We start from the raw sequence: 24,104 nt of genomic DNA on the forward strand, positions 1-24,104 counted from the left end.
CCAAGGTTTGGAGACCTGTGTGCTTTCTTCATTTTAGCAGCTTCAAGACTTGAATGGTCCGGAGTTTTCATTCAGACGTTGGCATCCTATTTACTTGGCATTATATTAACCCACGCTGGGGCGGGGAGGGGGGAATCTTCAAACACCTGAGAGGGGAAGAGCAGCCAAGTGGCCAGACCCCTCCCCGATAGGGGCTGGACTCTCCCTCACTCACCAGCCCTCAGAGCCAGGCTACCTGAGTGGATCCCAGGCCCGCCCCTCACCACCTCTGTGATCTTGAACAAATTGCCTAGCATCTCTGTGCCTCGGTTTCATCATGTGTAAAGCGACAAAGGCAACAGAACCCACTGTTCTGGCTGTTGTGAAAATTCGGTGCAATAACCCACGCAAAGTGCAGGGAGCAGTGCCGGCAGCGGGTAGGTGCTTAATAAATGCCAGGTTGACCTTAGGGTCAAGGGAGCGGAGTCAGCTGTGAGAAGGGGACTTGGACACAGACATGGCTGCCCGGTGCCAACGGGGCTGGATAGAGGGAAGCGAGGGACAAATACAGGAAAACCGCACAAAGGCAGAGCTGGGAAGGTTTTGAGGGGTGAGTAGGAGTTCACAGGCAGAAAAGGGAAGGTGCAGTGAATGTGTGCGTTGGAGCGGGTGGCTGCCCTGTGTCCAGACCTCTTCCTACTTGAGAGGAGTCCTGTGTAGAGTCCCAGGGAGGCAGCAGCCTGTTTCCCCTGCAGAAGCTAAAAGGACCAGACTTTGGTTTGGTCAACAGGCCACTCTTGCCTGGGACTTTGACGCTTGGTATTGGACAATGGCCATGGTAGTGTCCTGGCCAGGCTGGCTTGGATGCCCAGGCCCTTGCAGCTTCCTCCCCCACTGAACGTCCTCCCACCCACTGGGTGAGCCCTGAGACTGAGCCAAGGATTTTCCCCATTGACCTCGGGCGGACAGTCCCTCTCTGTTCCTTTCAACCAAGAGTTCTGAAGGGAAATCCTGGCAGAAAGACCAGAATGAGAAAGACGTGGAAGGGAGGACATCTCCAGGGATCCCGGCCCTTGCCCCCCACCCAAGGCCCCACGCCAAAGCCCGCCCCTCCCCCAAGCTTTCCCCACGGACACTCACTGAGATCAAACAAGGAGGCAGGCTGGGGGGTGGAGGGGCCTCCCCACTCCACCGCACAGCCAATAAAACTGAGCCCTGACAAGTGGTCGTTTGTGGCAAGTTGCCCACAGATGGGGAGGACCAAGTAGGCTCTGAGGTGGGCTCAGACACCTGGCCAGGCTCTGCACCTGCACCAGTCAGAGGCTCTGGGACCCGAAGATGGGCACCTGCCACAGAAGCCTGTGAAATCTCACAGTCCTGGGACAGATGCTGGGACCAAGGTGTAAAAGGCGAGCTTATCTTGGTCATGGCCGTACATCCTGGGGGGGAGGTGTGCTACAGGGAATGGGGTTTTAGTTTAAAGACAATTGTGAGAAGGAAAATGAATTTGGAGCCTGAGGAACACAGTGTCTGGTGCTCATTACCCACTGGAGCAGCCCGAGAGGGGTGGTTAAGAACAGACGGGGCGCCTGGGTGGCCCACTGGGTTAAGCAGCTGACTCCGACTAAGGTCATGATCTCACAGGTCGGAAGTTTGAGGCCCACATTGTGCTCTGTGCTGACAGCTCAGAGCCTGGAACCTGCTTCAGATTCTGCATCTCCCTCTCTCTCTGCTCCTCCCCCACTCTCTCTCTGTCTCTCTCAAAAATAAATAAAGATTAAAAAAAAATTTTTTAAGAGCAGGAACCAGAGGGACAGGTTCATTAACTGAGCACCTACTGTGTGCCAGGCCCATGATGCCCCTCAAGGGTTTGGTGGCATCCACCTACAATCCTGCAAGATCAGTGTCAGCAGCCAATTTGCAGAGAAGGAAACAGTCTCAGGAGGTACTGTGACATCTTCAAGGTCCCATAGCTTTGACAGAGTCACAGCAGGGCTGTCTGACACAAGAGCTGGAGTGGGGGGGGGGCCTGGGGGGAGGGTAGATAAACCTTCGCAGAGGCGGGGCCGTGGAGCGGGGCTTTGATGTCAAAAAGGCATTTACGTAGCAGAGACAAGGACATTTCAGAAGTGTTATTGTTCTTAGTGCAAGTCTGACTGCATCTCTCCTCTGCTTAAAAGCCTCCAACGACTCCCCTTGTGCCCTTAAAATATAGTCTAGAGTCTTTGCATGGCCTGCAGGGCCCCATGTGATCTGCTCCCAACCCTCTATTCTCTTCAGTGGCACCAAGTCCCCTTCTGCCTCAGGACCTTTGCATAGGCTGCTCCTGGAATTCTCTCTCCGCTCCTCAGCTACTTAATTCCTCCTCTGCCTGCTACTCCCCTTACATGGAGGCTTCTGAGGCTGTGGGCTGTCTCCCATGGCCAGTACCCAGTAAGGGACCTCCTCTCATGTCTCCGCTTTTCCTTCACGATGCCGACTGCAGTTCATAATCCTCTTAGCCACACAACTGGCAAAAGCTGGTTCTTGGGGGAGTGAAAAAAAGCTGAGGTGGTACAATTATTCGTGGCCCCATATGGCGAAATCTTATTCCTTCATGCTGTGTGTCTTGTTCGGGAGAAATTAAATTTAAATAATTTACTTAATTAACCAAATTTAATTACTTAATTATAATTAAGCTTAACAAATGTAAATGATTTGATTAATTAATTTAATTGGATGTTTCTCCTTAGGGAGTGATGATGGAAAAGAAGTAGGAAATGCTGCTTTAGGCATCTGTGAGTTTGCCTTGTGCTTTGTCTGACGCCCTCGCATAGCTCACTGAGGGCAGGCCCAGCTCAGCCTCAGCGCTGCTGGAGCTCCGGTTCTAGAACACTGCCTGGCACACACGGGTGCTCAGACAACACCCTCCCTGTGCCAAGCCCTGCAGCGAACAACCCAGGCAAGGCTCTGCTGCAGGGAGTCCCCACGGAGTCCCCTTTGCCTGGACCCTCCAAGCAATGGAGAGCCATGGAAGAGAAGAACTCCCTGAATTGGTGCATTCCAGACAGAGGTCACAGCTGCTGCTGCCTCCCAAGCCTCCTTCCACCCCAGTCTCTCCGCAGGCCAGGCCAGGACAAGAATAGAGCAGCCCACGGCTTCGGCAAGGCTGGCGGGGGCGGACACAGCCAAACCTGGCCTCGGCAGGTGGCTCCCCCGGGTAGGGCCAAGCTGGGGCCGGGCGTGGGGAGGGGGGCAGGACTCCTGGCTTTCCAGGTTCACGCAACTCTGCCTCACTGTCTGGGGGGCCACGGGCAGGGCCAGACCCTTGCCGAGGCTCTGTAACCTCTAGGAGAACCCGAGTCCCCTGGGTGTGAGGATACACGAGCTACGATAAACATAGCACAGCTGATGTATATATAGACCCTCCCACCTGGTTTCCAAAAGGATTTCGAAATGGCTTTCACAAGAGGCAAAGAAATGAACATTTGCAGCGTGCCGGGGTTTACACATGAGGCCCTCACGTCACAGGCCTTGGGGAGGAGAAGCAGGGCGAGAAGACTCTCTGATCCCACCAGGAAGCACGTCTAAAGGGGAAAGAGCTCCCCACTGGGGGAGGTGCGCATCAGAGGCCACAGACCCTAGGTGGGGGGGTTGGCTGGGGAAGGATCAGTACATTGGAAGAAGGCTGGGCCAGATGCTAAGTCCCCGCTGGGAGAGGAAATGCTTGCTCAGTCTCCGCCCCTGCCCACGGGCAGCCAGGGATACAGCCCAATATAGAGCTGGGCTTTGGAAGCCATTTGCTAGGCCCCTTCCCCTACCCTGGGCCAGAGTTCCCCAAATAGGCTTGAACCCTGGAGCGGGGGACTGAACCTTAACCACGGTTCTTGGGGCTGTTGTGCTCACGTCTGCAGCGCCCTGCCCTGGACACGGGCGATGCCTCTGACATTTGGGAGACACCAACTGAGCGCTCAGCGCCCAGCTCTGGCTGCTGCTTGCCATGTGGCCTTGAGCTCTTTGCTTCCCTTCACCGAGGTGCAGAGCCCCCACTGAGTACAATGAGGGGGTTACCTTGCTCCTAGACAGACCTCTCAGGACTGATGCCCCAGAATAAACAGAGCTGCAGCACCACCCCCAGCGCAAACCTCGGCACAGTTCTGGTGGGACTGAGCTCACGGGCCTGCTGCCTGCATTCGAGGTTCAGCCTTGAGGCCAGAGGGCACCTTCCCTGCACCTGCCATTTCCTCTGTCATTGCCAATCCCACTCCCCCTCCATTCCAACTTCTGAGCAAGACAGGCCCATCCAGGCCCTAGAAGAGCTCGTGGTCTAGTGGGGGAGGTGGCCAGTGGACTAGAATGTAAATAAATAAAACATGAAGAAAATAAACTAGGGTGAGTGGACAGAGTGATAGGGTGATCAGGGAGCCTCTGTCAGGAGGCCACATGTGAACAGAGACATCTGAGCCAGCCAGGAGGACATCTACGGAGAGTGTTCTGGGCAGCGAGAATAGCTAGTGCAAAGGCCCTGGGGTGGGCCCAGGTTTGGTGCGTTTGAGCGCCATGTGGCTGAAGCTCAGGGAATAAGTGGGAGAGTGTTGAGAGGGCAGGCCAGCGGGTCTGGGCATTGTGGGCCATCAGGAGGCTTGGACTGGGGGAAGGGTGGCAGGAGCCACAGCACAGTTCTGAAGAGAGGAGAGACTGGGCTGGTATTTAATAAGAGAGGCTGCCTCCCCTGGCTTCCAGAAGGGAAGGCACCAAATCTTCCCTCTGGGACTGTCTTCCCACTCCCAACCAGGCCCAAAGGCTGCATTTTACTGCTACCTAATGAGGAGGCTCTCAACTGTAATTGAAACAGAAAGTCCACGTATCTGTCAGTCCAGAGAGACTCATTAGCTCCAGGGATAGGCACCTCTGAGACCCTGGTGCCTGGAGGGACATGGAGACATCCAGCCCTAGTAAAAGGGCCTCTGACCTCCACCTCACAGCCTGGGGACAGGGAAGAGGGGGCCCTGCCACTTTCAGTGAAGAGCAGGCAGGAAGCCTTCACTGACGTCATGGGTTGTATAAACTGTCAAGGGCCTGGGGACTGAGCAGGTCCTTTATAAATGTCAAAATTATCTGCATACTGGCATCCCCCGCTCAGCAGCCTGAATGCTGTGAAGGCTGAAGGATCCTATAAACAGTAACGGAACCTGTAAACAACTGGTGTTTGAACTCATATGCAGAGGAGTCTGCAAACTCTAAAATGCTTTCTAATGGGGAGAGTACTTGGTCAACTACCTGGTAAACACCAAAAGTGCTTTATAATCCTGTAGTGCTGCAAATGTAAATTATTTGGTAAACTATTTTGTAAAGAGCCCGGAGCTCTGCAAAGTGCGAAGTCCTTTGTACACTGTATCCCTCTCTGTAAACTGTAGGGCGATGTGCCAGCTGTGGAGGGGGGTGCACCCATGAGATTCTGTAGATGAGTCACGCCTCTTCCCTGTCACTCCACATCAGCCCCAGAGCTCGTAACAGGGCCCATGCACGCAGGGAGAGGGGTGGGTGAGCACAGAGGAGCCAGCCAGCGGCTGATGGTGCAGGGACAGAGAACTGTGCTGAGTGGGTCGGACGCCCGGGCTGGCCCCTGGCCCACCCCGAGACCCCCACCGGCTCCAGAACCTCGAGTGCGGGTTGGGGTGTTGGGAGTAGAAGGGGCGGGCGGGGCGCTCCGAGACCGGGCGGGGCTCAGGGGGACACAGGGTCAAAGTCAGGGCTCTGCCGCCTCCTGGTGGCGGCAGGAGGAACGACTGGGGCCGCGCCCCTGGGCCTAAGGGTCCGACTGATCCCGTGCACGCACACTTGATACACTCGCGCGCGCGCGCACATTTGCCCGCGGGCTGATCCGCGCATGCGCAGACCTCCACGCGCGCACCTACACACAGGGCTTCGGAATTCATTCATTCCCTCATCCTCTCCTTCGTGTATTCATTCATTTGCCTTTTCATTCAGCAAAGGTTGACCGATTGCTTGCTAGATGTCAGCATTGAGGACACGAGTCCAGTTTACCCAGATAAGGCTGGTGGAGATGAGCTGGACTGGCTGGGCCCGGTGTGGGGAGGGGTCCCTGAGGAAGGGACATGGCAGACCAGGCACGGTGGGGAGTGGGGGGTGGGGAGTGGGGGAGGACATGAAGGTCCTATGGACAGAAAGGAATGGAGCATGGGGTATGCGGAGACCTTACAGACATCACACTGAGCTGGACTTGTCCCAATCTCACCTGCTTGGCTTCCAAGCTCACACACATCTCCAGCTTCCTGACGTTGTTAGTNCTAGGAAGGTGGGGGAGAGGCATTACAGGCTGAGGGCTCAGTCTGTGTAGAGGCCAGAGGGGAGAGAGGGAGGGAGGCACACAAAAAAACCTTGAAATGATTAAGTGCTTGCTAAGGCAGGGTTAATAGGCAGAAGCCTGTCCCAGACTGGAAATCAACTTGGGGACAAAAGCCAGACCTCACTTTCAGCTGAGCCGAGGATGAGAGGTGTGTGCACAAAGGCAGAGGAGAGATGGACCCCAAAGGGATCGGTGCCTCCGTCTGGGAACATGCCCAGTTTCCCATGGAGGACAAGAGAGACCTTGCTCTCAGACCCTGAGATGTGGGTAGGTGGACTCTGCCACGTTGGCTCCTCCTGGCCCGTGATTGGTTGGAGGATGAGCATGTGACCCCTACCTAGCTAGAAGAGGCCCCCAGACTAGGGAGCTACTGGATCCTGACTTTTCCTCATGACGGAGGTGTGATGCTGAGACAGAAGAAACAAAGCTAAGCTGGACATAAATTCCTCAGGATATTAACCAGGCTCCTAGATCTAACTGTGCCTGAAGCCAGACACAGTCCTTATAGAGCAAATGCATGCTCTTCTGCCTAAGTCTGTTGGGGGAGGGTGTCAGCCCTAGCCCAGGCCTCAGAGATCACAGGATCGCAAAGCCACATTGGACCCTGGCAAGGAGGCCTTCCTTGAGCTGCCCCTCTCTCCTCAGAGCCCTCTCCAGGGGGCCTATACCTGTCCCCAAGCCTCAGTTTCTCCATCTTCCAAGGTGTGTGGCTTTGAGCAAGTGACTTCAGTTTTCTGGGCCTGTTTCCTCCTGTGTGAACTGGGGATAATGTAACCTGAGACAGTAACATAACACCCTCGATGAGGCGCATGTGTCAAGGCTGGGTGCTTGCCATGTGCTCATCCCTCTGTGCACGTGGCAATGCGATCTTCAGTGGCAGGATGGGCAGGTCCTCCGGGGGTCAGGCCTGTGCCTGCTGCTCTCTCCAACATCCAGCACAGGGACTGGAGCCACGCCTGGGAGCTCCAGTGTCCTCACATGTGGGAGGGCCTGTCCAGTGCAGGGCCCTGGTGGCTGAGCAGGCACCACCCCCCAGATCACACTCTCCTGGCCCTGTCCCAGGAGCATGCCCCCCAGTCCTGGGAGCACATTTCTCTGTCCTGGAAGCACTCTCCTCTGTCCCGGGAGCACACTCCCCTGGCCCTGTCCCAGGAGCATACTCCCCTGGCCTTGTCCCAGAAGCATACTCCCCTGTCCCGGGAGCACACTCCCCTGTCCCGGGAGCACACTCCTGTCCCAGGAGCACATTCCCTGGCCCTGTCCCCGGAGCCCCCTTCCAGAGGCACAGATCTTCACCAGGGAGTGGGGCTCGCCGCTTTTACACACAGTCTCACACAACCTGTGTCCTACTTTTTTTTTTTTTTTTTTTTAAATTAAAACAACAATCAAGTAACTCCCCTAACCCTTCAGGGAAAAGACCCTGGGCAGTCTTTCTTCAAAAATATATATTTTTTCTTTTTCTTTTTTTTTAAACAACACCAAAAGCAAATCCACAGCCCCTGTTGAGCCAGTCCCCAAGGAGAGAGAGCTAGACAGCTCCCCTAGCACCTCTCTGAGCAGAGACCTTGGGCCCTTCTCCCCAGACCCCAAACCGAGCAGAGGGGGGGGGGTTCTCCATCTGCTGGTCCCTAGGGGGTGGGAGAAAAGTGATCGGCTCCAAACCATGCAAGAAAAACCAGCCGAACCCACAAAGCAAAAGAAAAAAAATTCAAAAGGATAAATTAAAAAAACAAGTGAAATCCCCCCCACTCCCGAGGCAGTGGGCAGGGGCTCTGTGGAGCCCGTGTGCCCCTCGGGGCCCTGTTTGCCAGTGCTGGGGTGAAGGCTCGGGTGGCTCTGTCCTCTCACTCATGGGGGCTCAGGAGGATTCACATGGCTCATCCCCCGACCGTGTCCCCCACCCTGGTGCCAGGACAGAGGGGCGGCCACCCTTGGCCAAAGTGTGCAAGTTTCACTCAGTCAAGAGATAAAAAAATATACAACTTGGGGGGCACCCAGGGCTGGGCCCAGGCAGTGTCCTGTGTGCAGGCACTGGTTGCCTTCTCTGCCAGGGCAGCAGGGTCTGCTGGAGGCCATCCAGGCGTCTCCAAGTCCAGGATCTTGGGGGCAGGAGACTTGGGGTCCTTGGAGCAGCAGGGGCAGAGGCACTGGTGGGCCCACGTGGGCCTGGTTGGGGGCCCCGGCGTCTGGTTCTTTGGCACTTGGGACCGATGGCCTGTTGCCAAGCCAGACAGGAGCAGCCCCCTTGATTCTTCCCCAAACACCCAAGGCCAGGTGGCAGTAGCTTATGGGTGTGGGCAAGCAGTGCCCTGGCAGGGAGGACTATGGGGCACTGAGGGCCAGAATGGAGTCCGTGGCCCCGCCACCTACGAGTCCTCCCCCAGGATCTCCTTCACAAAGGCAGCAATGTCCGTCTTCTTGGTTTTGTGCAAGGTGAAGAAAGGGTGCTCCTGGTGGGACGAGAGAGAGCAGTCACCTTTGGTAAGGGTGAGGGGGCGAGGTGGACATGCCCCTGCCTCCCCACGCCAGCCCCAAGCCCTGTGTGCCCCTCCGGCCCAGGACACCTTCCTCCTGCCCGGCAAACTCCTACTCATCCATCTAGGACCTCCGTCCTTTGGACGCCCTCCTTGCTAGAGACATGTTGACGGCTTCCTCCTCGGCCCTCCTGCAGCCGTGGCCTGGCCACACCGATCTCCCTGTTCCCCACACATACCAGGCCTCCAGCCAGATGGAATGCCCTCTCCAGCAGCAGGTAAATCCTTATTCACCCTTCCAAACCCAGTTCAAATATCACCTCCTCTGTGAAGCCTTCCCTGGTGCCTTGGAATTAAGTGGTTCCCCTCCGCCACCATGCCCCGCACCCCCCACCCCGCCCCTCTGCACATCTGTCAGAGCACCCTGTGTGCCCTCCACCGGGCCTGGTGTGCAGGCACGGGAGGGGGCCAGGGTATGTCCGAGCAATTGCTGGCATAGCTCAAGGAACTAAGACAGAGGCAAGCCAAAGGCACTGCCCATCTCTGAGCACAGGGAGGGAGTCCTCTTCCCAGAGCCCGCACCGCACTCACCATCAGCTCCAGGTAGCTCATGCGCTCTGCGGGGTTCTTCCTCAGGCTAGGAGAGAACAGGGCAGGCTGAGGCCAGGCCGGCATAACGAGCGCTCCAGGCCAAGCCAGGGCGGGCACACCCTAACCTGAGGACACATCTGTGCGCACAAACTACAGACACTTGGACCAAGATTCTTTGCCTCTTGCGGTATTCGGGTTTTTTGTCTGTGGAGTGATCTAGGGAGTTCTAAATGATCCCAATACCAAATGACACTGAAAGGCGATAGTTCACAATCGTATCCTCAGGATCCTTAATCAGGAAGGAGGGAAATTCCTGATCACGGATCTTGGGAGAGGGGAGGCCTCACTGGGGAGGGGTCCAGGTGGCCCACCGCGCTGTTTGTCAGGCTCATTTGTTTTTAGTCTTTCTTATTTTCTAATAAAAGAAATAAAGAATACAAATATTCCTCTGAGCTTCTCTTTGCCCACAACACATAGATATGTTGATGTGTTCTTTCACTTCTGAGTACTTTGGAATCCTATTTTTCAAACCTCTTTCAAAACCCAAGAGCTGGTTAGAAGAATTTAATTTGAATTTCCATATACTTTTTTCCTCTTCAGTTATGCACTTTTTGTTTGATTTCATTATGGGCGGGGAACGTGACCTGTATGGATCTGTCTTTTCCCTTTTCCCCATTTCCTTTGTAATCTCCAACACGATACATATTTTTTTTTACATAAAGCTCACATGGGCATTTTTTAATCTGGTACAAAGTTCTAAACAGCAATCAAAGCAACTCTGTTAATGCTATTCAAATCCTCCATCTGTTTTTAGTCTCTCTTTCCATCTACCTGGTCTGTCTGTCTCTAGGATGTATTAAAATCTCCCCAAGAACCACAGTTTGCCAGATTTTCCTTGTGCTCCATTTCCGCCTTGCGTATTTGGAGGTTCTGTTGTTTGGGGGTTTCTCTGCTCAAGGAGAAGGGGGCCAGGCCCAGGGAGGAGCGGGATTCTGGCCGGGGCAGGGTGGGGTGCGGGCCCAGGGCCGCCGTAGGGCTGCTCACTCACCACTGTGCGGTGAAGTCCACAAACTCGGGGGAGAACGAGTCGGCCGGGAGCTGAGGGGATGGCTCCTCCACCACCTGTTTCAGCTGCTGGAACGGGGTCCCCCAGGATTCATAAGGAAACCGGAGAATGGCCATCTCGATCTGCGGGAGGGACAGTGGCACTGGATCAGATGCGCCCAGACTCTGCAGCCAGAGGCAGGGCATTTGGGGAACCTGCCTGTCTCGGCTCAGTGCTCAAGCTGGGCCGTGACACAGGTTGAGGGGCTGACACATGGCATGAGGACTGAGATGACAGCCGGGGTGACACCAGTAGCCGGTTCCTGTGACCCAGCCGGCACAGACTATGGCTCGTGAAGCAAATCTAGGCCTGGGTTGTAACTGGCTTGAATGTTATCAGGCTTTTACACGATCTGAATTCAGAAGGTTTTACATAAAAACCCAAGTTCCAGCTAATCTGGAAAAATCAGCAACCCTGGGACACCTGCCCATAAGGCAGCAGTCGGCAAAGGAACTCAGGACAGGCGATGGCTTCCCTGGCGTCACAGGCCACTCCCCTCCCTCACATCTCCACAAGGTCTAAGTACCTGCTGCCATGAATTTGGGCAGTTGTGGTTATGACAGAGCAGGCACATGCGAAATGAAATTATTCTCAGAAGCCGGTCTCCCCTCAAAGCTGTAGACGGTGAGGCCTGCACGTGCTCAGCTGCTTCATGTCTGCAACAGCCCCAGGCCCATCGGGAACTGAACTTTGCAGATGCTCCTTCTCCTCCCCCAGCACCCACCCAGCGGTGTCCTCCAGGACCCACTTCCAATGCCTCCTCCTCCAGGAAGACTTCGCAATCCCTGCTGGCCCCCTGGACACATGGCCATGGTGGCCTTGTCAGTCCTGCTGAACCTGGACCTGCCTGAGGGTGATATCAAGGCCACCCGGCCTCAGCGCCCGTGCAGGCACCTAGTCACACGCTTCACCTGCCGTTGGCGGGAAGTCATTTGTGGAAAAGACCAGCTAGCTTACGATAAACTCTCGGTTCTGATTTTGACTGCCAAGATTAAAAAAAAAAAAAAAAAAAATCAGGTCAGCCCAGGCCCCCGCCTGGAATAAATAGCACAGAGACTGCTCACTGACAGGCCATAATCACCATAATGAACACGAGAGACCTCGGCTCAAACAAATGCTTCGTGTTGGCAACTAGCGCCTGAACAGATCACTAATTATTGTGCTAAGAAAGGGCCTTCCCATTAGGCTAAAGGCCCCTTTCCAGCCAAGACATAAATAAACACCCTCAGATGGAGGGTGTGCACAAGGCATCGGCAAGGGGTGTGATCCTGTGTGTGTTTTCACAGGACAGATGCAAGTGCTTTTTCCTAGAACATGTACCGATTCCAAGCAGCAGAAGTGAGGATCCTCTCCGGGTTTCCAGGGAAGGACGCAGTGGCCTCCCGGAGTTGATAATTAGGAAAACAGAAAACGGTCCAGACCTGACCTCGCAATCTTTTTCCCGGAAACTTTCTCTAAAGAGCTCAAAATATGAAAACCAAAGCAAAACAGCCTCTGGGCACAAAAATGCATGGTGTAGAGTGATCTGTAATCGTGACCATTAAGAAGCAGTCTAAACCCCCAGCGCCTGGCCCTCGCCTGCTGCAGGGCGGTGGAGTCTCGGCCGTGACCATCATTCAGGTGTTCCCAGGATCAGCACTCGATCAACACTCGTTATGGCCCAGAGCCTTCCCAAATAGCATGCCATGTGTCCAGGTTCTGGCTGTGGTGCAGTGCCCGCACAAGGCCACCCGGGGTGGCCTCAGAGCCCTGGAGAAGACCGCCCAGAGCGGCAGGCCCAGCGCACAATGCTGCATTAGTCACTCCCCCAGGGCGGCTGGGTATTTCAAATGGAAAGAAAAAACTAGAAACAAGTGAAACAGTCCCCACGTTAGAGACTGAGTAGATGGTGGCAGGTGGCTGTGGAGCCTCTTGAAGAGATGCCTACAGGGATTTATAACAACCCAGAGAAACATGAACCATGAGATACTAAGTGAAAAAAGCAAAATAAAAACCACAGAGGTTTTATAGAAAAAGGCAAAATATCTAGGCGGAAACGCACAATGTTGGCAGCTGACAGTAGGAAGCAGGGGCTGTGTGTCATTGAGAAGAACAACCACAGTGATGCTTCCTCCACCTTTTATTTTTTGTCTGTATTTTTAGATGATGTTCTATTACTTTTATAATTTATGGGGGGGAGGGACCTAACCTGTACCAGGGCCACCAGTTCCCTAAGCTGCTATCACAGCTTCTCCTGTGTACGCATGGCCAGCCCCCATCTAGATCTGGAGTTTATTTCTCCTTGAACCTGGGCTGGCCTGCGACACTGTGACCAACTTAATGAGGCAGAAGAGACATTATGCCAGTCCTGTGACAAGCACGTAAGAGCACTTCCCTCACGGAAGCCACCGCAAAAGACTTCAGCTACCCTCCCCATCAAGTTATCAGGAACACGGTGAGCAGCCAGCTAGGAGGAAGCTGTGTGAGGGTCCCATGTTTGCAGAGCCTTCTTGGACCTTCGGGCCCAGCCCTGACCCCAGCCAGAGCCAAGTGGAGTGGAAGAACTGCCCGGCTAACCCAGTCCAAAATACAGAAAGAGGAAAAAAAATAAACTATTATTGGCTTATGTCACTGGGTTCTGGTCCAGTTTGTTACGCAGCATTTGTTAACTGAAATATCTACTTAGCATATGCTTGCCCAAGTTCCACCAGAGACATCAGAACGTCACTGGAATGTGGTGGGTCCCCAATAATGACAGATGGACAGATGGATGAGAGGAGGGATGGACAGAGGGGAGCACGGGGTGTATGTGTCAAGCGGTCATGAGTGGGGTCTCTAACATCCAACGAGTTCTACGCAGTCTGTAAATTCTGTAAGAATTTGCTCTTATTGGGGCGCCTGGGTGGCTTAGTCGGTTAAGCGGCCGACTTTCGCTTAGGTCATGATCTCGCGGTTCGTGGGTTCGAGCCCCGCGTTGGGCTCTGTGCTGACTGCCAGCTCAGAGCCTGGAGCCTATTTCAGAGTCTGTGTCTCCCTCTCTCTCTGACCCTCCCCTGCTCATGCTGTCTCTCTCTCTCTCCCAGAAATAAATTTAAAAAAGCACATTAAAAAAAAAAAGAATTTGCTCTTATTTTTTTAACTTAGGAGGTGGGAAACTCTTATCTGCGGGTACAGTGTGCACCTTTAGACTCTGACTATTCCCCTCTGCTCTAAGAAGCAAAACATTTCAGTGAAAAATGATTGTGTAGGCAGTATTAAGAAAAGTTGAAGGTATCACTCAGTTCTGCATCTCTGACAAAATGGTTTTGATTTTGAACCTTTCCTGGTCATTGCATAGAGGCACAGACAGCTTACCACAGATCCAGTCACACAATGACGAGGGGCAGCAGGACGATAAGACTGCATCCTCAGTAAGGTCCAAAGCATCCATGCTGATCCTGAACTCCCACCTCCCCCTGTCGGACCTCCCCCTCGAATCTGGCCCTAGGCAGATACTAGGCATGCCCCACCTCAGGGCCTTTACTTTACCCAGAGAACCCTGTGGGTCCCCCCGCCCCCCACCTCCTCAGAAGCTTACGCTGTTTCGCTCCTACTTGAATCTCTCCTCTCCACGCCTTCCCACTAGGTATTTTACTGGTTTGGTTTTTGATTACCAATTATACCGTCCCCAACACCAGATGGCCAAAAGGGCTGGAGCAGGGAGGGTGCTGTCGGCATGGAAACATCAAGAGCTAATCTGCACCCCAGACACACCCCATTCGTCCCAATGGGCGGGACGGCGATAGAGGCCGATGACCCCTCAGCCAACTGAGTCAGTCCCGTGTGTGAACACTGGGGCCGCCATGACAGTAGCCTTTTCCCAGGTACCCTTGCACATCTGATCTTTTTCCTGTCCCTTCAGCCCATTCTCCACATGGGTACTAGAAGCGGCTTTCTAAATAAATATATAAATAAACCTTGACCTACCTGAGCCAAGCCTGGACTCAGGCAGGGGCAAGCGTTGGCTGGGCAGTTCTAGGAAGAGCAAGCAGCACAGGAGCCCAGGCCTCCTCCTGGACCTCAGATCAGCCACCCCAGCTCCGCCAGGCCCCTGCCCTCACCCCACCCAAGCCCCCACACCCCAGGACCGAGAGCCCACCGCCCCATCCTACCACACTCGAGGAAATGCACAAGGACCTCACGAGCAACAAACTTCTCGCTATGAAAAAAAATTTCTTTTAGGATTTTTGCCATTTTGCTTTTTAAATTATTTGCGTACCGGGAGCTCACTAAATTTGAAATTGCTTGTGATTTCCCAACAAGCACAGTGAGCTCTGGAGAAAGACTAATGGACAAATTATCCCAAGCTGTCAAGAACTTTCACCAAAGGAGATACCTCCCCAGTAGGGAAGGGCCTAATCCTTCTGTAGATATTCTCTTAAATACACCATGATTTTTGATGGTACATTTTCTCCTCAGATTGTGAGGTCAACACTTTTTTCCAGGCCTAAACTACCTGACACACCCTCCAAAAGCTCATGGACTGGCCATACCCGCCCCCGTGCCCAACCAGCAGGGCTGGACCCAGCCCTAAGCAGTACCATGGTGATGCCGAGGCTCCAGACGTCAGACTTGACGTTGTAGCCCTTCTGGTTCAGCTCCGGGTTGATTCTCTCAGGCTGTAAAAGGGACCAGTGAGACATGAACACCCACCCCAGTGAGGGGCCAGAGGAGGGGCCACGCAAGGTTCCCTCGGCTAGGTCTTGCCTCCCTCTCCCCAAACAGAGGGGTCAGTGCCCATCCTATTCCCCCCACCCCCTGCCACCACGGGGTGGGTGAGAACACTGACGCCAGGGAGGGCCAGGGTCTCGTGGTGAAGGCCCAAACCATGCCTTGCCCAGGACACTGGGACAGACTTGGGACCTGCACAGATGCCACAAGCCACCCCATGTGGGTGCGTATGAAACGTATCATCCAAACGGGCACTCTGGAGTACAGCTAATACCGGGGATGAAGAGGGGCTGCTTGGCCAGGCTGGGTGGCAGGTCATTCCTGTTGTGGCAGGAAACGCAGGGCCTCCCCAGTGGACACAGGACATGGCCTGACAATGCTCTCCTGGGCGCGTCCCTCCTGAACCTCAGCTGTGGCTCGGGACTCAGTGTGGTGTGGGGACCACTCACAGCCATGTAGGGCTTGCAGCCAGCATCCAGCGTCTTGGCCACAGAATCCACCAAATAGCCGCTAATCCCGAAGTCACACATCTTCACGTGACCCTCCTTATTGATGAGGACATTGGACGGCTTCACATCTGCCAGGGACAGAACACACCTTTTTAATCATGTTGGGTTGTGAGCCTCTACTGGAGGCCAACAGGCTCCTCTGACGCCCCAGCCACCCAAGGGGCACCTGATACCAGGGAGCAGCTGGGGGACGAAGTTCTGAGAGGTGCTGCTCCAGTCCAAGGATGGGAACAGCACAGCCAGAACATGCCCAGGCCACCGGCCACGAGTCGGGAAGGAAGTGAGTCTGCACTGGGACCTCGTCATTGTGTCCACCTTGAGTCCACGCAGACACAAGGTTTGGGGGGGCAACCTCACGCCCACGGTGCAGCCTCACAGCCGGGACCTAGCCTATTTCCTGATACAGCCTGTAGCTCTGGGGTCCTCCCAGGCTGGGGATTTGGAGGGGGAGAGCTGACAGAACCTGGAAACCACCCGAGTGTCCATGCTGAGGGGTCAGAAGGTTCTGCCAGGAAGCACAGGGCAGCAGCAAAAACACAGGAGAGGGGTCTGTGCTAAAACACGGAGCCCACGCCACGACTCGAGGTCCATACAGAGCAGGATAAGGGGCACGCAGCAGGGAATCATCCAGCAAGAGCACACACGAGACACATGGGACCTGCGCGCCTTCCTACGTGTGTAAGGACAGAAATGCACAGGGAGAGGACCGGCAGGTTCCACACAGACCCACCACAGGGCTGACCTGGGCAGGGGCTGGGATGGCCACTGAGGAATCCAAGCAGGCCTGGTCTAATTCACTGTGTGAACAACAGTACATCTGGGTAAGTGAACTACTCGAAGTGGAAAGGAAGGAGCTGTGACATGCACAGCCCTGGTGAACCTCAGAAACATTAGGCCACATAAGAAAGGGCGGAGAGAAGCCATGTGAATCCATTCCCATGAAGTTCGAGGAGAAGTAAAACCAATTTACTGTACAAAACATCAGGTGAGAGGTCCAGGGGGGATGTAGGAGCAGGGACTGACTAAGAAAGGCACAGAGAAGTTTCTGGGGGTGGGGCAGAGGGTGGAAACATCCTCCATCCTCAAAAGGATCAGGGTTTTCTGTGAATGTAAACTCTGAACAGATTCATCAAGTGGTAACTATGAATCTGTGCATTTCATGATATGTAAATGATATGTCAAAACAAATTCAGCAGCATTCCCAGGACCAGTATCCAATTCTTGCTCCGAGTACCAGCAAACCTAAGGGCAAACCTGGGGGCGTGGGGCTGGGGGGGCAGAAGGCAAGGAAAATGGCTTGGAGACAGTGGCCTGGACTGGGAAGCAGGCTCAGCCCCTGACCCCAATGGACACATCACGACCTATCATCTCAGGTGGCTCACACTGGAAAAGGGGAGAGGTCCACCCTCCTTGCAGAATGGCCGGGCAGCGGCAGGCACTGACCTCTGTGGATCACGGACAGCTTGCTGTGCAGATGCTCCAGCGCCCGGACGATCTGGCATTCAAGCGGGAATCAGGTGGGAGAAGGAAAGACAGGCTGCTGTTATTTCTGGTTGCATCAACAATGACAGAGCAGTAAGACCCCTGTCCTCGTCCACCTGTCTCCCTCTGCTGTGGCACATGCCCCAGCCCCTCACTACCCCAGGCTCTTGCGTGCGGCCCCCATTCACCCCCTGTCATGGCATTCTTGGTGCAGACACAGCCAGCCTCTTGCTTTTCTCTCACCAACCTCAGTGGGCCAAGGTCTCAGGCCCAAGCCTTTACCAGGGAAATGATGTACCCGAGGCCCTGCAGCGTCCCAGACTCGTCACTCCTCCAAGGGGCTGTCACCACCTCCCACCAGGCTATGGGGGAAAACCAAACCCTTCCGCGGCATCCCTGGCCCCTCTCCTTCAGGACAGCCAGTGGCTGACACGCTGACGCCATTCTCCTCAGGATGACACAGGGGAAGCCTGGACAGTTACCCCAAAGACTGTGACTCGCTACCCTGGCATGGGGATGTTTTAAATGTTCCTGGATGCTGTCAAGATCGAGAAGCATCCTGTTTCCCTTTGGCTGCCAGGATGCTCAAGCCCAGGGTTGCTACCTTCCTCTAGAAACGTTTGACCCCAAAAGGTGAACATTCTGGATGCTAACCTTCTTCCCAGCTTTGCTTGTACCCCTGTGAGCTCTCCCAGGGCATTCTTGGCATAAGGAAGTTGTAAGTACTAAGTTCTTTCCTTAAAAATGGTGTCGGAGTGTCTGGGTGGCTCAGTTGGTTAAGCATCCAACTTCAGCTTAGGTCATGATCTCACGTTTCATGAGTTCAAGCCCTGCATCAGGCTCTGTACTGAGCTCAGAGCCTGGAGCCTGCTTCAGATTCTGTGTCTCCCTCCCTCTCTGCCCTTCCCCTGCTCACACTCTGCTTCTCTCTCAAAAACAAATAAACATTAGGGGTGGCTGGGTGGCTCAGTCAGGTGAGCGTCTGATTTCGGCTCAGGTCATGATCTTACTGCTCATGGATTCGAGTCCTACATCAGGGCTCTGTGCTCACAGCTCAGAGCCTGGAGCCTGCTTCGGATTCTGTGTCTCCCCCTCTCTTTGCCCCTCCTATGCTCATGTTCTGTCTCTGTTTCCCAATAGTAAATAAATGGTAAAATAAGTAAGTAAATAAATAAATAAAATACATAAATAAATAAACATTAAAAAATAATAATAGTAATAATAAACTGGTCTAGAAAGCTCAGGCCTTGTACACAAGGGCCTAGAGACCTGAGACCTTCGAACTCTGTGTGGCTCTGGGAGCCCCAGGCTCTGGGGTCTCCTCAGCAAAAAGGCTCCAATCCAGAGTGGGAGACTTGAGTCCCTGGAGGGAAGTTTTCCAGGTTCAGGGCCACACGGGGGACCCAGCTGTGCCCAGGTTGTCACCACTGGGCTGAGCTCTGTGCCTCCTGGGGCAGGGCCGGGGCCGCTGGCTATGCACCTGGAATCCGCAGCCCCGCCCAAGGCCACTTACAGACACAGCAATCTCCCCCAGGATGTCCTCGGGAATGGTCATGTTTTTATCAAGCACTTTCCGGTAGAACTTGTCCAGGGACGTGTCCATGAGCTCCATGCAGATCCACACATCGCCCTGTGGAAGGACACCTGGAGGTCAGCCTGGGTTACCAGGGCCTGGATAGGCTGCCCTGGTGCCAGCGTCAGCACGCGCCTGCCTCCCCAGTGCCGGTCAGGCCTTCCTACAGTCATGTCTGCTTGCCTGCCTCAGCCCACCTCAGTCCAACCTCAGTCCAACCTCAGCCCGCCTCAGCCCGCCTCAGCCCCCCTCAGCCCGCCTCAGCCTGCCTCAGTCCAACCTCAGCCCCCCTCAGCCCACCTCAGTCCAACCTCAGCCCGCCTCAGCCCGCCTCAGCCCCCCTCAGCCCGCCTCAGCCTGCCTCAGTCCAACCTCAGCCCCCCTCAGCCCACCTCAGTCCAACCTCAGCCCCCCTCAGCCCCCCTCATCCTGCCTCAGTCCAACCTCAGCCGCCCTCAATCCAACCTCAGTCCAACCTTAGTCCAACCTCAGCCCCCCTCAGCCCGCCTCAGTCGAACCTCAGTCCAACCTTAGTCCAACCTCAGCCCCCCTCAGCCCGCCTCAGTCGAACCTCAGTCCAACCTTAGTCCAACCTCAGCCCCCCTCAGCCCGCCTCAGTCCAACCTCAGCCCGCCTCAGTCCCCCTCAGTCCAACCTCAGCCCACCTCAGCCTGCCTCAGCCCACCTCAGCCTGCCTTAGTCCAACCTCAGCCCGCCTCAGCCCGCCTCAGCTCAACCTCAGCCCTCCTCAGCCCACAGAGATTTACTAAGCCCCCAGCTCTGCCCTTTCTACCCCCACAGTCTTTCAGCTTCTGCTTCTCCACCTTCTGTGCTTGTCTACACTACTGGGTAGTACACTTGTCAGCCCTGCCCACCGCTTTTGCCTCCGGTCTCCTCATCTGATCCCTAATTCCATCGCAGTTTCTAGAAAGAAGTGACTAAAACGCAGACCTAATTACATTCCTCTCAATAAGGGCTCTGGCTGCAGCCCTGTTCCGTTATCCCGCCCTGCAGACCCCTCCTGACCTCAGCCACTGGGGCCCGTGACACACATGCGGCATCCTAGCTCTGGCCTCAAATGGATGGTTCCCTTCTTCTCCAGCAAAGTCCTGCCTCCCCCACGCCCTGTTCCCCCACTAACTCCCACCTATCTTTCAGGACAGCCTTCTAGGAAGACTAGGTGTGGCATCTCCTCGGGGTACCTGCAGGCCCCTGTGCCTCTGGGCCACCTCTGACCCAGTGTGCAGTGAGGCCCAGGCGCGTCCATCCCCCCAGCAGCAAGGGGACGAACAGCCTGCACCTGGCACTCAGCAGGCGCTTAGCCGATCAGACAGGTGGATAATGAGGCGCTGACTCACAGCTGGGTCCACCACACCCAGGAAGACCAGGGACCCGGTAGACAGGCATGGACATCTCACAGGAGCCCATCCTTCCATCGTGGCAAGCCACGCTCCCTGACATCACCTCTGGTTCCTCCACACCCAGACCTTGCCACAGACTGGGAATTGGACCCCCGCACACCCCCACGGCTGCCCCTGCCGGAGGCCCGCCCTGCCGGCCTGGACTCTGGGGAGGCACACGGGTGGTCACACAGGCAGGGTAAGCGCCAGGCCCTGGGCCACATCACTTCATCTCCACGCAACCTTGCAATGTGGACACAATTTCTGGCCTCATTTCACAGGCAAGGAAACTGAGGCAGGAAGCAGGGAGCCAGGCAGTTTGGCCTCTGGGCCTGAGCTCTCAAGACCCAGCACGTACTATGTCACTCCTGTGTCTGGCACCTGGCACACAGGGGGGCTCCGCAAGTGTCTGCTGGGGGCCCAGCAAGAGCCATAGCAGACCGCGGGCTAGACGGAGGGGGGCAGGTGTGCAGAAGAAAGGTGGGGGTGGGGTGGCCTGGGCCCTGGCCCGTACCCCAGCACCCACCTCCCACCCTCCCCTCAGGGCCGCACCTCTCTGAAGAGGGCCCCGTAGAAGGTGACAGTGTAGAAGCAGTCGACTGTCCGCATGTTGATGTCCAAGTCCATGAGCAGACGCTTCTGCTCCTGTGAGTTCACAGTGGCCCGGATCCGCTGCAGGAAGAGAGGGTTACGGTTCAGGGGCCATGCAGCAGAGGGCGACTGCCTCACCAAGCCTTATAGGGGGACCAGGAGGACCACGGGCAGGCTCAGCCCCCATGTCTCCTCCAGGAAGCCTCCCAAGTGTCCCCTCCCTGGCTGGGTGTGGCCCCGCTTACTTTAACGGCCATGATGGTGCCACTCTGGGCGTGCCGCACCTTCTCCACCACCCCATAGGCTCCACGGCCCAGCTCCGAGATGGTCACCAGGTCATCGGCCTCCACCTCAAAGTTCTTGGGGGACAAAAAAGAGAGAAAACACAAGTTAGGAGGCTACCCTCGCACCTTGCCCAGCAGAGAGAGCTGGGGCAGCAGAAATTAAAAACAGTCCTTTAGATCTGGGCTCAAATCCTACACCAACCACCTTCTGCTGTGTGACCTGGGGCAAGTCACTGAACCTCTCAGACGTGAGTCTGAGGTAAGGCATAGCCCTAGTGTCCAAAGCCTATTACAAGGTATAAATAAGACCACCTATGAAATGCCCTCAGCTGGCACAGGGAGCTCAGGAGATGCCCTTTCCCTCTTGTCCCCCAGCCTATTCAGGTGGTAGGACTAAATCATTCATTCAGCCAGTACTTACTGAGCACCTACTATGTGCAAGCGCCTGTTTAAGGCACTAGAGAGAGCAGAACAAAAGCCTTGCCCTCACAGGGAGCAGTGTGGCCCTAAGCCCAGTACCGTAGGGCAGACAAGAAAGGAATAAACAGCTAGATGAACGGGACATCACCCAGTGACAAGTGTCAGAGAGGGAAAATTAGCTTGGGAGGGGATGTCAACCAAAGGGAGGCCTCCACAGTGGGGCCTCTGCCTGGAGACTGTTGGCATCTTCTGCGGGTGAGGCGCAGGCCCTGCGCCAGGATCTCAGTCACTGGTGCCCAAGCATCAGCAGGTGCATGTGGAACGCAGGCTCCCAGGTGCTGGGTCTGAGGACAGAGCCAGGAGTCTGCGTGTTCCACACACCATTCCCACAGGTGAGACGGGCGCAGGGGGCCCCATGACCCACACTCTGAGGTCAGAGACTTCATGCTGCTCTGGCTCTCCAGGGCCCGTGATACAGGCCGACTCTCCCCGGTGCAAATGAGAGGGTCTGGAAGTGGGCAGCCCAGGGCCACACGGCCACCATCTTGGGAGTGAGGCTCCTCTCCAAAGCCCAGCTCCTTCCAACACCCACAGCCACCTCCCAGGGGCCCTCCAGGCTCAGCTTGGGCCCATCTGTCACGTGAAGACACTGAGGCTCAGAGACAAGAAGGCCCCACCCCAAGTAGGCAGCCAGTACCTACCCTGTCTCCGATGGTAATGAAGGTCCGAGAGTCCAGGTTCCGGGGGGGTCTGTGAGGAGGAAGCAGACCCCATGAGCCTCAGAGAGAACCACATCCTTCCCTGAGAGGAGGAGCAAGCCAGTCTGGCCCAGAAGTCAGAGATGCACCCTGTCTCCGGGAGGTGGCTGGAGGGAGGTGGGTTCCTCAAGGCACCTAGTCTCGCTTCCTGAGCATCTGCCATGCCAGACACAAGGTGTGGCCACGCAGACATGGCCAGAGCCTCGCTTCCCATCTCTGAGATGAGCAAAGGGACATGGCAGATGTGTGACGCCTGCGAGCCCTGTGGCCACCCTGCCAGGGTCCCAGCTCATGGGAAGTGCTGTCCCCACGCTGCCCCCTGAGTGCTCCCCTCCCCTGGGCCCCTCCAGGAAGCCTCTCCAGGCTGAGCCAGGGAGAACACCGAGAGAGACTCACGTAGGGTTGGGTGCAGGCGGCTTGGACATGCAGGATATCCGTAAATCCTTCTTCCTCTTGGATTTCCCTGGGATGGAGAGAAGGTGAGGCATCTGGTCAGCTCAGTGCCCCCCGGGCACTCCCCGGGCTGGACAAACCCGAACACAGAAATGGCTCAGGCCTCCGGCCCTCAGGGGCCCCAGGGGCAGACACAGATGCTGAGGGTCAGTGTGGGCAGTGCCCTGATGAGGCCTGGAACCTTCCGGCACTGACAGGACGTTCCTGACTCAAGCCCTGCTGGCCCTCCTGGAAGCTGACCTCAGGCAATCACCCCCCACCGCCCCCGAGACAAGATGTCACCTCCCGGGAAGGTCACTCCGTTGCAGATCTGCCCCACCGGCCACACATCACGCTGTCATGGAGCACCCACCTCAGAGAGTAGGGCCGGGGCCTGTTCCTGTTTCTGGTAAGGGCTGAACTGCGCCCCCTAAAAATTCATGTGTTGAAGCCCTAAGAGTGTGACCCTATGCAGAGATGGGTCTTTACAGAGATGATCAAGTTAAAATGAGGTCATGAGGGTGGGTTCTAATCCAGTGTGCCTGGGGTCCTTACGAAAAGGGGCAAATCGGACCTGGAGATGGAGGACAAGGTGAGGAGACACAGGGAGAAGATGGCCACCTGCAAACTGAGGAGCCCCTCAGGTACCAGAAGCTAGGAGAGAGGCCCGGAATGGCCCCTTGCCCACAGCCTCAGAAGGAACCAGCGGCCAACACCTTGATGAGACTTCTGGCCTCCCAAACTGTCTGACAGGAAGCTTCTGTGAAGCCCCCAGCCTGTGGTGCTAACAAGTGCATCCAGCCTCCTTCTCCCTCTTGTGGTGCTAACCTTGGGTGGGGGCGGCATTGGAGGCAGAGAGAACTCCTTTCAGACCCCAGCTCTGCTGCCCACCCCTTTTCTGAGCCTTGATTTCCCCATCTGTCACCTTGGAATGCAGACGTCCACCTCAAGGGAGGCTGGGAAGCCTGGAGCAGATGCAGGCTGGGGGGCCGCTGGCTGAAGCCTGGTGCCTATTTCTGTCCCACCCCCACGAAGTTCTTGCCGTTGCCGCCCCCTCCAAGAGCACCCTAGGAAGCCTGCTTCCCTCCCCAGGGCGCCAGGCAGGTCTGAGTCCTGAGGCGGCACCCCCCTCACCCTCACCCCCAAGGACAGGAGAGGGGCTTTACTTCTCCAAGGCCCAGCGCCCACGCCTCCCGGGCTAGCCGAGAGAGCATGGACGCGTGCCCAGCATGGCCAGTGCTAAGGCAGAATCCGCATTTTGGAACGCGGGACATGGCCGGGGCTGGGCCACAGCGGAGGAAGCTTCCCTAGGCCACCCTCCAAAAAGGTGCAGGGTCACCTCACAGGTAGGAAAGCAAGTTGAGGGCCCTCAGGGCGCCCTGTGCGGAGGAACGAGGCAGGCTTGAGCCCACAGCCCCTGCTCCCTGGCAGCGGGACAAGGAGCTCCATTTTCCAGAGCAGGGAAGTA

General features: G+C 55.8%; 1 protein-coding gene across 1 annotated transcript; it reads right to left on the minus strand.

The window, feature by feature from the left end:
* Positions 1 to 7,695: 7,695 nt before the first annotated feature.
* On the minus strand, positions 7,696 to 22,667 carry MAP2K3 (mitogen-activated protein kinase kinase 3). Its single transcript, XM_077746582.1, has 11 exons — positions 22,601 to 22,667; positions 22,148 to 22,196; positions 20,988 to 21,101; positions 20,704 to 20,823; positions 18,692 to 18,808; positions 17,140 to 17,191; positions 15,637 to 15,764; positions 15,058 to 15,135; positions 10,442 to 10,581; positions 9,394 to 9,439; positions 7,696 to 8,778 (listed from the first exon to the last, which is right to left on the minus strand). Exons 1-11 carry the CDS (start codon positions 22,627 to 22,629, stop codon positions 8,695 to 8,697), a joined length of 957 nt encoding a protein of 318 aa, XP_077602708.1. The 5' UTR covers positions 22,630 to 22,667; the 3' UTR covers positions 7,696 to 8,694.
* Positions 22,668 to 24,104: the final 1,437 nt, after the last annotated feature.

This window comes from Crocuta crocuta, unplaced genomic scaffold, assembly GCF_008692635.1.
Source record: "Crocuta crocuta isolate KB4526 unplaced genomic scaffold, BGI_CrCroc_1.0 scaffold139, whole genome shotgun sequence".
Taxonomy (NCBI): domain Eukaryota; kingdom Metazoa; phylum Chordata; class Mammalia; order Carnivora; family Hyaenidae; genus Crocuta; species Crocuta crocuta.

Coding starts and splice junctions, on each gene's coding strand:
- MAP2K3 (XM_077746582.1), bottom strand. CDS start 22,629: ATGTCCAAGCCGCCTGCACCCAACCCTAC. Junction 15,136..15,636: donor GCTGCAAGCCCTACATGGCT/GTGAGTGGTCCC, acceptor TCCCTTTTACAG/CCTGAGAGAATCAACCCGGA. Junction 10,582..15,057: donor GGAGCCTCGGCATCACCATG/GTACTGCTTAGG, acceptor TCCCTCCCGCAG/ATCGAGATGGCCATTCTCCG.